The sequence below is a fragment of the Phyllobates terribilis genome, unplaced genomic scaffold (genome assembly GCF_046119375.1).
Source record: "Phyllobates terribilis strain yellow unplaced genomic scaffold, ASM4611937v1 Scaffold_12__6_contigs__length_324123572, whole genome shotgun sequence".
NCBI lineage: Eukaryota > Metazoa > Chordata > Amphibia > Anura > Dendrobatidae > Phyllobates > Phyllobates terribilis.
This window is the reverse complement of record NW_027362772.1, coordinates 35,626,442-35,642,027: the sequence shown is the minus strand read 5'-3', so window position 1 is coordinate 35,642,027 and position 15,586 is coordinate 35,626,442. Positions and strand designations below refer to the sequence as shown.

General features: G+C 43.7%; 1 protein-coding gene across 1 annotated transcript in view; it reads left to right on the top strand.

The window, feature by feature from the left end:
- The window catches only part of IGLON5 (IgLON family member 5), a 496,038-nt gene that overhangs the window by 423,813 nt on the left and 56,639 nt on the right, over nt 1–15,586 (top strand). Inside the window, exons 3-4 of the mRNA XM_073655753.1 lie at nt 2,831–3,063; nt 10,375–10,494. Coding sequence (XP_073511854.1) covers nt 2,831–3,063; nt 10,375–10,494 — 353 coding nt within the window. The remainder of the gene's footprint in view (nt 1–2,830; nt 3,064–10,374; nt 10,495–15,586) is intronic.

The window sequence follows — 15,586 nt, the reverse complement described above, 5'->3', positions numbered from 1 at the left end:
ATGGAGAAAACAGAGTTTTAAATACCTGGCCTGTAGGTAAGTAGTTTGACCAGCAAACTGCTGTGAATTGCTTCACTGACACACTAAAGGAAATTTTTAATGGAGGCCAGAAATGGCAGTATTTTCTGACAACGTATATGTGATCCTTTTGACAGAGAAAACACAGTTTTAAATAGCTGGATTTCTAGTGGTCTGATATGGAAAGGACCTGGCTGTATTCTGCAGTGCCAACAAGCAAATGGCACAGAAAAAATAGTGTTCTCTGGATTGTTTTTTTAAGCAAATAATGAGGATTAAGATCCAAAGAAAAGTATTCCTGGCCCCTGAGACCTGGGCTTTTGTATAGAAATATCCAACAGCAGCAGAAGGCAGAACTGGAATGGAGCCTCTTGTGCTATATGCACTGCAGTCTGCTATATACCCTGCCTGCCTGCCTATACACCCTGCCTGCCTGATATCTCTGCAGATGGATTAGTCCTCAGAAGGACTGTTTGTTAAGATGGATATGTGTAATGTACGGTTTTTCTCCCTACACTACCTAATACACAAGCAAATCTCTCCCTGATGCAGCAGCAGCTCTCCCTACACTGTCTGATCCGGAGTGACTGTGACGAGCATGGCGGCGCCTGGTCTGATATAGACCTGATGACGCTGTGTGGCCAGCCAATCACTGTAATGCCACAACCAACATGGCTATGGCATTACAGTGCATGGCAGACAATCCCTGCATGTTCATTGGCTCTCTAAATAGCGCCAAACATGCAGGGTTGCTCCCCCCCGAGCAACCCGGAAATATTCGGCAAGCGCCGAGCATCTCGAGCAGTGAGATGCTCGGGCGAGCACCGAGCAGTAGCGAGCATACTCGCTCATCACTACTAGTTATATATCCCTTTATAGCTCATACCAGTTATATGGCCCACTAAGGCACACATTAGTTACAGTATATGGCCCCTTATGGCTCACTAGTTATATGGCCCCCTATGGCTCATATTAGTTGTATGACTCCCCCAGCCTATTCCTGTTATGGCTCACACTAGTTATATAGCACCTATGCCTCACTGGTTACATGGTCCTGTGGTCCCTTATGGCTTACTATTCATATGGCACCTATGGCTCATATTAGCTGTGTGACCCTTCCCTCTCCACTATGGCTAATACTAGTTATATGGCCCTATAAGCCTGAAACCATTTATATGGTCCTTTATGGCTCATAATAGACATTTTGCCCCCTAAGGCTTCAGCCATGTCTTGTGATACCTTGATGTGGTCATGTATAGGAAGGGAATGTTATTGAACATCTTTTTATGGCTCCTGATTGTTTTGAGTCTTTGATCCGGCCCCAGCATCCCACCAGCTCTGCACAAATAGCTCCAGCATCTATAAAGCAGGTACGTTCCCGCATGGTAATCAATGCAATCTGAAAGTTTTCCACTCTTTAGACCCTCGACGACTCAGCTGGGCCACTGTGTTTTGGATTAGAAGACGGTAGGAGTCTATAGAGGTTGTGGAAAGTCTTTCATAAATAAGGAAATAACGGGGCTATTGGATCCGGCTTCATACCAAGAGCTATAACAGGAAAGGATCCAGCTGTGAAGACGCGTCTATAGAAAAGAGACACGATATGACGGCTGGAAGGCAATGTATTATCCAGAAGGATAAAAAACACATGGTGGAGATGTCAATGACGCTTGGAAAGGCTTTGTGAATGTAATCTTCTATCAAAAGGGTCGTGTGGACTTTTACAGTCTCGTTATCATAGAGCGATGAGGTTCAGAGATGACCCTTTGACATCCGATGAGGGTGGGGAGGGGGATATTAATAAGATGAGGGTATTATAATGGCCGATACGTGCGAAGAAACTAAATATCTTCTACATCGAGGTTGGGGAAATCTCAGGAGCGAGGTAGATAATACGTCTAGAAAATTACTGCCGGTTCTGAAATTCTTGGGTTGATTTCTACAGATGTTTTTGGGTTGTGAATTAATTTCTAAGGACATTTATTGCATCATTGTAGGATTGACAGTGAAAGAATGGGGAAGCCACATCCCTTGTATCCCTCAAAGTGTAAGACCTAGGCCAGGAGGAACTGTGCATTTGCCCTACTGCTTCTTTGAAGGTCTATGACCTTTCTGAAGGTAGCCATCCAACAACAGCGCCATATTTGTCCTTGGCTCAGGTCTAGTTCGGCAACCTAATGGGACCAAGATGTGATAACACAAAATGTGGACAGGAAATGGGGCATTGTTATTAGTAGAAAGAAGCCATATTTCTGAGACAGTCAAGCTCTCATAACCTTCTCCATCCATTCCAATGACTCAACTAGGCTAAATTATGGAAAGAACAAAATATCTTCTACATTGAGGCTGAGGAAACCTCAGAAGCAAGGTAGATCATGCGTCTAGAAAATTACTGCCGCTTCCGAAATTTTTGGGTTGATTTCTACAGATGTTTTTGGGTTGTAATCTCTAACGACATTTATTAGATCATTGTAGGATTGACAGTGAAAGAATGGGGAAGCCACATCCCTTGTGTCCCTCAAAGTGTAAGACCAAGGCCAGGAGAAACTGTGCATGTGGCCTACCGCTCCATTGAAGGTCTATGACCCTTCCGAAGGTAGCCATCCAAAAACAGCGCCACACTAGTCCTTGGCTCTGGTTAATGGGACCGAGATGTAATAACACAAAATGTGGACAGGAAGTGGGGCAATGTTGTTGGAAGAAAGAAACCATATTTGTGAGACAGTCAACCGCTTCTATCCTCTTCCGTTCATTCCAATGACTCAATGAAAGTAAATTATTATGGTTTTCTTTTTGCTTTTTTGTCTTCCAGTTGTTCGATTGATGACCAAGTAACGCGAGTCGCCTGGCTCAACCGGTCCAACATCCTGTATGCGGGCAATGACAAATGGTCCATAGACCCTCGCGTCCAACTACTGAATTACAACAAGACCGAGTTCAGCATCATCATTTCCCAACTGGATGTGGCAGATGAAGGTCTCTACACCTGCTCCTACCAGACCCAGGATAAGCCCCACACTACCCAGGCCTATCTCATAGTACAAGGTAAGTCCCTGAAAAATCCATCCATCCTGGCAACGTATGTTCGGTACATCGATGATGTTCCCTATGCGAGCCAATATGGAGGCGGCCTTGTTCTTGACTACATGTTGGCCATGGGTACCAAAATTTTAATGGATCAGTGGCACAAATCTTAAGACCACAGTAACCGTTCCCTTCTTTGTGCCTCCATACGGTGATGATAGCCATTTTGAGCCCCCCACAAAGTAATGGTTACCCCTCTGTATCTCTGAAAGAAGTAATCCTCCTTCTCGTTGCCCACAAAGTAATAGTGCCCTTTGTGTCTCTTCGAAGTAATAACACCCCCTTTGTGCCCCTCAAAGTTCTATAATTACTTTTTACGCCACAATGTAATGGTACCTCCTGTGCCTCACAAAGTAATAGTGCCTCCTTAAAGCTATAAAAATCTTTTTCCACCTACAAAGAAATATTACCCCCCAAAATGTAATAGCACCCCTTCAGTGTCACCTTAAATGTTACCTACCTTGTGCCTCACTGTAAAAGTGCCTCCATGCAATGATAATTTTCCCTTTGTAACCCCCATACAAATACAAAAACAGTGCCTCCTCTATGCATTCAAAAAAAATTAAAGTCTAATACTCACCGATCCCCGGACCCTCGTAGAGTTTGAAAGAGGTCTACTAGAGGGTATCCATTGCCCAGTCATCCACAGATTCAGAGGATGATGCCCGGTGATAGCGACATCCCCAATTCAGGACCCCCTCTAATATTAAGAGTAGGCACAAGAATGGATCTCGGTCTTGGGAACCTGATGTATCTCCATTACATGGACAACCCATGGTCTTTGGTCCTCTGTTTTCCCAGCCTATCATTGGGGAACCCTGTAAGCAGTGACACTTGCCAAAACCAGAAGATCCCTTTATAAGACCTGCCTGTGAACCATACTGCCTATACTTCAATCTCACTTAGCAGAAAGCCACAGGCAGAAGAGCACCATACTGTATATAAAATACTCCTGTTTTGGGTTTTTTCTGCCCCTTTAACCTCAAAATCTCTGTCTCAGATTGGGTCCTAATTCATTAATTGAATATACAGTGAATTAATATAATTACCTATTAATTAGAGCCGTTATAGACCTCGGTCGGGTCACCCATGAGCGATGTCCACTTTCGGAGAGAGGTCACGGTTAATGAATCCTTTTGTATCCAGAATGCTGAAAATTGAAGGATATTTCTACTTTGCTCTCAAGCTCGGGGACGTGTTGTGTGGGTCGGAGCCGCTAAACATCTATTTATGAGATAGAAAGGGTAATTATGGCTTGTTGCTTTTAGTTATTATCAAAGGTTCCCTGAATTGGCGGTGGAGTCCAATAATGAGTCAGAGAATTACACGGCGAAGGGGGAGTCAGGGGCTCTGCCGGGGCGAGGGGCTTAACTAATAGTCTATCTGTATTATAGTAGGTACCTAAGCTGATACAATAGGAGTCCACTGTCTTATGGGGGCCGAAATGTGGCCCACCGGAGGATTCTCCGCTCCTCCGGTGGGCCAGTCCAGTGCTGGGACTTGCCTTCTTCTGCACCTTGGCTTTAGTGGTCACCCCAAAACACTACTAGTCAAAACTTCTGATCTCTAAGACGACCTGAAACCCAAACTCATATAGCACTAATATTTCTCGCAGCTGAGGGTTTGCTACAATTGTATTCAGCCCAAGTTCAACAAATAAGTAGCAGAAAAAATTCATTTCCTGTCTGGAAAGTTTGTTACAATGTATCTAACTTTAGCACTTTGCCCGTCTCTTTGCCCTGGTGCGGTGGCAATCGGGGTAATGTTTTTTGGGGTTGATGTCAGCTGTGTAATCTCCGCTGACATCAATCCCAGGGGTTAGTTATAGAAAGGCATCTATCAGACATCCTCATTACTAACCCAGTAAGTTAAAACAAAAAAAAACAAGCACAAAAAATATTGTATTTTAAAATAAACACCCCCGACTCTAGCCCTGCTTCACCAATTTATAAAAAAAAAAAAATAGCCGTCCAGTCCAGGGATTCCGACGTAATCCACCGAATCCAAAGTAGTCCATAAATGATAACCTGAAAGACCTAAAAGGAGAGAGTGTATATATACACTGGTATATATACACCACATAGCAGACCCTGGGGCTGGTGTATATACACCACATAGGAGACGCTGGTATATACACATATCAGATAGGAGACCCTGAGGCCGGTGTATATACACCACATAGGATACCCTGGGGCCTGTGTATATACACCACATTGGAGACGCTTGTATATACACACATCACATAGGAGATATTGGTGCTGGTCTATATGCATCCCATAGGAGACCCTGGGGCCAGTGTATATATACCACATAGGAGATGCTGGTATATACACACATCACATAGGAGATACTGGAGCTGGTGTATATGCATCACATAGGAGACCCTGAGGCCAGTGTATATACACCACATATTAGACGCTGGTATTTATACATAAATCACATAGGAGACCTTGGGGCCAGTGTATATAGACCACATAGGAGACCCTGGGACTGGTGTATACACACCACATAGGAGACGCTGGTATATATACACACATCACATAGGAGATACTGGTGCTGGTGTATATGCACCACATAGGAGACCCTGAGGCCAGTGTATATACACCACATATTAGACGCTGGTATTTATACACAAATCACATAGGAGACCTTGGGGCCAGTGTATATAGACCACATAGGAGATGCTGGTATATACACACATCACATAGGAGATACTGGTGCTGGTGTATATGCATCACATAGGAGACCCTGAGGCCAGTGTATATACACCACATATTAGACGTTGGTATTTATACATAAATCACATAGGAGACCTTGGGGCCAGTGTATATAGACCACATAGGAGACCCTGGGACTGGTGTATATACACCACATAGGAGACGCTGGTATATATACACACATCACATAGGAGATACTGGTGCTGGTGTATATGCACCACATAGGAGACCCTGAGGCCAGTGTATATACACCACATATTAGACGCTGGTATTTATACACAAATCACATAGGAGACCTTGGGGCCAGTGTATATAGACCACATAGGAGACCCTGGGACTGGTGTATATACACCACATAGGAGACGCTGGTATATATACACACATCACATAGGAGATACTGGTGCTGGTGTATATGCACCACATAGAAGGCACTTACTGGCTAGTAACGTTGGTAACTCACCGAGCCTGGAATACAATGGATACAGCCAGCCCGGCACTGGCGGCCGCTGTTTGAAATAACAGAGAAGGAGAGCAGACGCCGCCCACGAAGAAAGTCCTCCTGACGCCTGATGCTGACAGTGGTACACCATTACATGTTGCCCAGGATGGAAGATATTATTATAGGAAAGGGCCCAGTATGGGGGACATTATTACATGATGGGGGTATTGTACCAGTGAGGAGCACAGGATGGGTGACATTATTACATTATGCGGGACATTATACCAGGAAGGAGCCCACCTTTGGGGGGTATTGTACCAGGGAGGAGCACAGGATGGGGGATATTATACCAGGAAAGTTCACAGGATTGGGGACATTGTTAAAGGATGGGAGGCATTATTACTGGAAGAGGCCAGGATGGCAATATTATTACTGGACATTGTCCAGGATGGAGGACATTATTATAGGAAGGGGCCCAGGCAGTGGGACATTGTTACAGCCTAGGGCACAGTATGGGGGGCATTATTACATGATGGGGGACATTATACCAGGAAGGATCTTTATAGGATCTAGAACACTACAAGTGCCCCTACATCTGACCAACATGCAGGTGGGAGCCCAGGTCCAAATTTTTCACTGGGACCCATCAGACTCTAGTTAAGCCACTGAGGATGATTTGTGCATTTTTGACAAATTATTTTGTGACTTTTTGAAAAGTTGTAAATGACGGAACAGGTTGAAACATTCGGGAACTCTAAACTCTGCACTCAATGGCGAACACGTACAAAAAAGAAGAAATGTGTATAAAATAGACGTAAAGTGGCACAAATGGAAAGGTGAATATGGTGCAGAAAAAAAGCGCAAAAAACCTCTACAAAGAAAAATGGGTACAAGTGCAAAGCCAGCATCCTCCTCGTCGTGTACAGTCTGCAGCAAGGTAACAGTTAACCCCTGTGGCCGCCCCTCTGCACAGTACGTGCCGCCGTGTCCTTTCCCTTGTGCCGCAGTGACTCGTGCAGTGTGCAGTCGCCGTAGCCAATTGCGAGGCGGCTTTTCATTCGGCCAACTCGATAATGGCCGCCATTGTATGTGCAGGGGCCCCATCTGGATTTGCGAGAGAGAAGCCGTCAGTCACAGAATTTGCCGCCCTCCCCCCTTCTCACAATCAGCCGTATTGTCAGAGCTCTGAAAGCTTTTCTATTGTGGGACGGGGGGGGGGATAATTACAGCTTGACGGTGTTTTTTGGAATGGAGAACACAAGTCTGCGCGAAGGGCCCAATTCAGCAGAAACCGACAAAGAAAAAGAAAGAAAAAAAGCTAAAACAAACAGTCCAAACTTTAGCAAGATGTCAGCAGTTTGCTTCCTGCCTAATTCCCCTGAAATGGAGAACCGTGCGTGAAGCCTTTCTGATGTGGAACGGCGACAATGTCCCTTTATTCAAAGTTGGACCGAGACCTTAAAGTGAAAATTGACCTGAAAATATAAAAAAAGACTGTGCAACGCGATAAAAATGCACCAGCATCATGTAGGAATTGCGCCACTCTTGTGGCCGCACCTGGTATTGCAGCTTATCCCTTAGTACCAGATGCGGCCAGTAGAAAGAAGTGTTGCTTCCACCTATCACTAGAGGGAAGTGGCAGCAACTCTAGTAAAGCGCTGCTCTCTGCAAAGACTTCAGCCCCTTCAGACCTTGCCACATGTCCGCCCCCTAAGTGGGACACTTTTAGGCACCTATTCACTTCTGAAAATACCAGTGGTATATTTGAGGAACCCAGTGGTATCGGCAGCTGTGGCATTTCTGGAAACATCAGTGGAGCACTTAAGGAGGCTCTTGTGGCAAGAACTAAAGGATGTTGGATAACTGTAGCTAATACTTCTGGAAGCATGAGTGTGGCACTCAGGAGACCTGGGGCAAGAATAACAGGGGGAACGAAGACACTTTCTAGGTAAAATGTGGTTGAAACACTAATTAAGGGGCAGATTTGGAAAAACTTAAAGGCTTTTTCAGGTAAGTTGTAGTCACATTAGTGGGACCTCTGTTGAAAGCTGACGGGGACTGAGGCTCGTACTGTACAGGGGAAGCTTGTCTTCCTTCGTCGGGGGTCATGTTGATTTCCATCAGCATGTGTTGCAAGGTGTTCCTTCAGCATGGGTCACGTTGCCTTCCATAGTGATGAGTCATGTTGTCTTCTGTCATGGGTCAAGTTGTCTTCCACATTCATTGGTCATAATGTCTTCCATCATCGTGGGTCACATTTTCCTCCATCATCGTCTTCCATCGTAGTAGGTCAATTTTTGTCTTCCATCATCGTGGATCACGTTGCCTTTCGTCGTTGTGGGTTATGTTGCCTCCCGCCGGCATGGGTCACGTTGCCTTCCGTCGGAGTGGGTCGCATTGCTTTACGTCGATGTGGGTAACATTGTCTTCCATCATCATGGGTCACGTTGCCTTGCATCATCGTGGGTCACATTGTCTTCCGTCGTCGTGGGTCACGTTGCCTTGCATCATCATGGGTCACATTGTCTTTCGTCGTCTTGGGTCATGTTGTCTTCCGTCGTCGTGGGTCACGTTGCCTTGTGTCGTCGTGGGTCACGTTGCCTTGTGTCGTCATGGGTCACGTTGTCTTTCGTCATCGTGAGTCATGTTGTCTTCCATTGTCGTTGGTCACGTTGTCTTCCGTCGGGGTGGGGCATGCTGCCTTGCTCCAGCGTGGGTCACTTAGTTTTCCATCGGTGTGGGTCACATTGCTTTCCGGCGACATAGAGCACATTGCTTCTCATGTTAGGGGGCTGACCCTCGCCCATGTACTGTACATAAGGTCCTGGATTTTTTCTGACTTTAAGTTACAAAGTTATGTTGGATTGCATAAGACATCTAGGGCATGAAGATGACGTCATGAAGATGGCCAAGCACTATCCCAGCCGCAGACCCAACGTCTAAGTGCTCTAGGAATATCCTGGACGCTTATGATCTCATCTCCGAAGAAATTATGAATCCTATGGGGAAGGTTACACCATTTATAATGCAGCGGGGAAAGGAAGAAGACTCCACCGATAACTATGGGGGGGAAGGGGGAAATATCCAACATTTAACTATTTAGCTGATAAACAGATCATATGAATATCTCAATATATCCCTTATCTATACTCCAACTATTAGGTCCCTAATGTCTTCACTTGGCATGGATTACGATGTTGGAGGTTGTCCACTTTGGTCAATTTTTATGCACCCATTGACTTATATATAGCGCGCGTCAGTGGGTAATACGTTCGAGCCCTAACGCTGTTTTTAATTAGTGCTGGATCCTTTACATTTTTTAAGTCTATGCCAAAAGGTATGTCTGATGGAGATGGTGGGCGTCATCGCAGATGGTGGGCTGCAAGACTGCAATGTGATCAATCAATGGTTGTAATATACCGCAATGTCGCCGCGATCGTCCTGCGGACCGAGCATTACTACAGAGTCTAGACTGCTCCATCCCCGTATAGAGCACGTTCCACCACTAGAGCTTTATTTGCTCGGGGATCCCGCTGCTTTGCTGGTTGTTTTATTGTTTTGTTGTCTTTTATGTCTCTTTCGTCAGCCGTTTATGAAGCAATATATCAGGAAAGTAACAATAAAAGCTGTAGATTCTGGGTGCAGTTTACAAACATTTTTCAAAGGGAAACTATGTTTCATTGTTTGCAGCTGCAGATCGGAGACACGAAATGGTCCCGGAGGCCAAATCCAGATCTTATTATCATCCTATTAACAATGCAAATAATAACAAATCAAGAGAAACAATGTATCATTAAAGGTATAAATCATAAATGGGCAGCCCCTATTAATATCAATGGTCCCCTGGTGACAAGTCAATGGTAGGGGATCCCACTGCTCGGAGACCTCATGATCCATTGCCTTTGTGTGCAACAGCGCCCCTACAGGTAAAACTAAGTGGTGCATGGAGCCTCCAGTGACTTGTGATCTATCCTTAGGCTATATAAGAAATGTAAAAATCAATGTTTCCTTTCACTGGCATCCAGCAGAGGGCGAGTCATTAAAAATGTAGATTTTAAATGGAAAATAAAATTTCTATAAATGTGAATTTATTTCATTTTTTTTATTTTCTTCTAGTTCCGGCCAGAATTGTGAACATCTCGTCTAGCATCACCGTCAACGAGGGCAGTAACGTCAACCTCATGTGTCTGGCCGTAGGAAAACCGGAGCCGACCGTCACCTGGAAGCAGCTGAGAGGTAAAGACATCGGTCCAGGGAAGCGACCGTCCTATCCAGATATGGCGCCATATAAAATGCAGGGATGGCCCGGCTTTATAGGTAGGATGGAGGGTGGATACGGGGGGTGGATCCATCCGTGGCATCTCATGTAGAGTCTCAGTAACACAGACAACACGCTGAAGTCGGGAAAACTACTTCTTAATACCTTACTTCATAACTTAGGACTGATCATGCAAAGTTATAGACCTGAAGCTGCACTACTGAGATGGGAGGGATGGAAGGATGGAGGGAAGGATGGAGGGAAGGATGGAGGGAAGGTTGGAGGGAAGGATGGAGGGAAGGATGGAGGGAAGGTTGGAGGAAAGGTTGGAGGGAAGGTTGGAGGGAAGGTTGGAGGGAAGGATGGAGGGAAGGTTGGAGGAAAGGTTGGAGGGAAGGATGGAGGGAAGGTTGAAGGGAAGGTTGGAGGGAAGGATGGAGGGAAGGTTGAGGGAAGGTTGGAGGGAAGGTTGGAGGAAAGGTTGGAGGAAAGGTTGGAGGGAAGGTTGGAGGGAAGGTTGGAGGAAAGGTTGGAGGAAAGGTTGGAGGAAAGGTTGGATGGATAGAAGAGACGGATGGATGGATAGAAGACATGGATGGATGGATGGATAGAAGAGATGGATGGATGGATGGATGGATGGATATGGAGGTGGTGACTGCCTCCATAGTTTGCTCTGCACTTCTCTTATTAGTCTCAGGCTGGTTTTCATTATTGCTTTCCCTTTATTTTTTTAAATCCTTTTGATGCAGGTGAGACATATCTGATAGAAGTGATCCCACCATGTTGAGGGTTGTAGTCCTTGATGTACAAAGCATTTTAGACTTGTATTATAAATATTTTGGGGATTGTAGTTCTTTGTATATAGAGTATAATAGAAGTATATTATGGCCATGTTGGGGGTTGTAGTTCTCCTCATCTATGTTGGGCATGTGATGCTTCATATATAGAGGGTAATAGATTTGCATTATTATCACATAGAGGATTGTAGTCGTCTGTGTAAAGGATTCTATTATGAACATGTTGGGAGGCATAGTATTCTTTATAGGGAGTACAATAGAATTGCATTATGCTGATGTTGGGGGTTGTAGTGCTCCAGTAAATGTCATGGATTTGTATTCCTCTCAGATCTAGGCAGTTTTCTGTTGTAATAATGAGGCTTATTTCTGAGCTCGCTCTTTCATTCCCATCCTGGATCTGCAGCGTTATCTATGAATCCTCGGCATATTGTCTGCACATCTGGATTCTGGATTAGGACAGGATATTGTAGTGTCTGCAATATGTCTGGTATCAGCACAAGATGCTGCCTGAGTGCAGCTGTGATCCGGCCTGTGATGGGATATTAGCGATACAAGGTCTGGCGTGTTTGCAGCGCTGCTCCGGATTAATATCACAGCAGTCAGATGTGGATAGATCTCTGCTTGTTATACTGACTGCAATGATATCCAGACCGGAGAATAGACACAGGGTGACCCCAACAGTCAGCATGGAGGGTCCACACTGCCAATATGGCCTGTACTGCCCGGATGGGGTCATATTGTAGATTAGCATTGAATATTCTGCTACTGAATGAACCGCAGAGCTTACATTGTCTGGATCCATCCAGTATTTTTAAGAATAGATACACAGTATAGGTGCCAATGTGTGTGCTGGAATAGTGCAGGTTTTTTTTAGATTATACCAGCATAAGTAAATGTAATATATGCAGAATCTTGTTCTGAATCAATGTTTTATGTGTACAGAGCCGTGTTCTAGATTCTACAGAATATACTATGAACAGAGCCGTGTTCTAGATTCTGCAGAATATACTATGTACAGAGCCATGTTCTAGATTCTGCAGCATATACTATGTACAGAGCTGTGTTTTAGATTCTGCAGAATATACTATGTACAGAGCCATGTTCTAGATTCTGCAGAATATACTATGTACAGAGCCATGTTCTAGATTCTGCAGAATATACTATGTGCAGAGCCATGTTCTAGATTCTGCAGAATATACTATGTACAGAGCCATCTTCTAGATTCTGCAGAATATACTATGTACAGAGCTATGTTCTAGATTCTGCAGAATATACTACATACAGAGCCATGTTCTCGATTCTGCAGAATATACTACGTACAGAGCCATGTTCTAGATTCTGCAGAATATACTATGTACAGAGCTGTGTTCTAGATTCTGCATAATATATTATGTACAGAGCCATGTTCTAGATTCTGCAGAATATACTACATACAGAGCCATGTTATAGATTCTGCAGAATATACTATGTACAGAGCCATGTTCTAGATTCTGCAGAATATATTATGAACAGAGCTGTGTTTTAGATTCTGCAGAATATATTATGTACAGAGAAGTGTTCTAGATTCTGCAGAATATACTATGTACAGAGCCATCTTCTAGATTCTGCAGAATATACTATGTACAGAGCTATGTTCTACATTCTGCAGAATATACTACATATAGAGCCATGTTATAGATTCTGCAGAATATACTATGTACAGAGCCATGTTCTAGATTCTGCAGAATATATTATGAACAGAGCTGTGTTTTAGATTCTGCAGAATATATTATGTACAGAGAAGTGTTCTAGATTCTGCAGAATATACTATGTCCAGAGCCATGTTCTAGATTCTGCAGAATGTACTATGTACAGAGCTGTGTTTTAGATTCTGCAGAATTTACTATGAACAGAGCTGTGTTTTAGATTCTGCAGAATATATTATGTACAGAGAAGTGTTCTAGATTCTGCAGAATATACTATGTACAGAGCCATGTTCTAGATTCTGCAGAATGTACTATTTACAGAGCTGTGTTTTAGATTCTGCAGAATATACTATGAACAGAGCTGTGTTTTAGATTCTGCGGAATATACTATGTACAGAGAAGTGTTCTAGATTCTGAAGAATATGCTATGTACAGAGCCATGTTCTAGATTCTGCAGAATATACTATGTACAGAGCCATGTTCTAGATTCTGCAGAATATACTACATACAGAGCCATGTTCTAGATTCTGCAGAACATACTATGTACAGATCTGTGTTTTAGATTCTGCAGAATATACTATGTACAGAGCCATGTTCTAGATTCTGTATAATATACTACGTACAGAGCCGTGTTCTAGATTCTGCAGAATATACTATGTACAGAGCTGTGTTCTAGATTCTGCAGAATATACTATGTACATGGCCATGTTCTAGATTCTGCAGAATATACTATGTACAGAGCCATGTTCTAGATTGTGTATAATATACTACGCACAGAGCTATGTTCTAGATTCTGCAGAATATACTATGTACAGAGCCATGTTCTAGATTCTGCAGAATATACTATGTACAGAGCTGTGTTCTAGATTCTGCATAATATACTATGTACAGAGCCGCATTCTCGATTCTGCAGAATATACTATGTACAGAGCTGTTTTTTTCATGCATCTGTTAAGTTTAAAGAGAACTTGTCACTTGGCACAAATGTGTCATTTTATTACCTGATGTAAAAGCCACTGTTCTCCTGAATCCAGCATTTTTTCTTTTGTTCCTGTTCCTCTCTCTGTATATAAATCTAGTCTATTAGTCAAATGGGAGTGGCCTTCAACTCTTCTCTGTGGGCGTGTTCTTGAGGGCCTTGCCTAGTTGGCTAAAAATGTTTTGATTTATATACAAAGAGGGGGCCATATCTCCAGAACGGAGAGGCGCAGGTGCAAAACAAAAACAACGCCGGATTGAGGAGAACAGCGGCATTTATACCAGCTAAGAAATATATATATTAATAGCGTGTGGCTAATAATAGCATCCCTAGTGGTCTAGGGAAGTCGGTGGGTTAACAGCAACATCCCCTGTGGTTCTAGAGACAAAGAGGGCTTTTTGAGTACATCTTTGGTGGTCTAGGGCAGTGAAGGAGGTAGTGTTAATCTCTTTGCTGGACTAAGGCAGTGAAAGGGTGGATGTAGAGACACCCCTGGTGGTCTAGGGTACAGAAGGGGGTTTGTATTGCAGTGGCATGATAGCTGGGACAGGGTAGGAGGCCTCCAATACCTGGCGCTGTGGAGGAGGGGATCGAGCGCCATTCATCAGGAGGTAGACAGCGGCACGGTGATGCATTATATCTATACATTATCAGCCAAGCATCGCGCTCTTGATGTATTAGAGCAACGCATTAGACGTATACATCATCCCCGGCCCTGACTGTGATGTATAGAGTGAGAGCCTCGCCAAGAAGTCGGGAGAGCCAAGGATAAAGGAGGCTTCCCCATTTATTTCAAGCAAATAACACTTTAATTCCCAGTTTCAGGAGGATGCTTTACTGGTCACGTACCAGTCATGCAGATATCCTTTACTAAGGAATTGCTTAAGTAACAAATCCTCAAAATAATTGAAGGTTTTTGAAGAATTGTTCAGATTGTGATCCCCTTGTTCCATTTACAATCCTTCTTTTTTTTTGTCCCCCTCCGGCACCGTGACAGCTCCCTCTGCAACTTCTATCCATTAAGTCCCCCAAATCAGTCATCATCGATAAACACCAAGCGTATATATTGAATGGAGGCCTTTACGTCCTGAAAACACAGACTCGGGTGCAGGATTTGTTACAGTGTATCAGATCTCTTTTTTGCACCTATATAACTTCTGGATGTAAAGAATGAAGTTTTTTACTCACTGACGGAATCCAGTGATCTTAGCATACAAAAGCTAGGCCCAAAAGATTTGATGATCAAAGTGAATATCCAACGCATGAATTTATTTTGGTTTGAAACTAAATTGGCTACAAAGTAATTCCTAATGATCAAATCTCTCTTTTTCTTATACAGAGCTCCAAATCCTCTGCATAGACTTAAATGTAAAATGCAACATTGTTTTTACCTGCATCCACCACTAGAGGGAGCTCACTACATATAATATTTACATAGAAATGAATGATAACGCAACATGTCGTGAGCTCCCTCTAGTGGTGGCTGCAGGTAATCACAATCTTGTATTTTACATCTAAGTCTATGCTGATGATTTAGAGCTCTCTATCAGTTAATAAATTAACCAGCGCATCTACAGAACTGGTGTTAAACAATGAAGATTGACAGAAG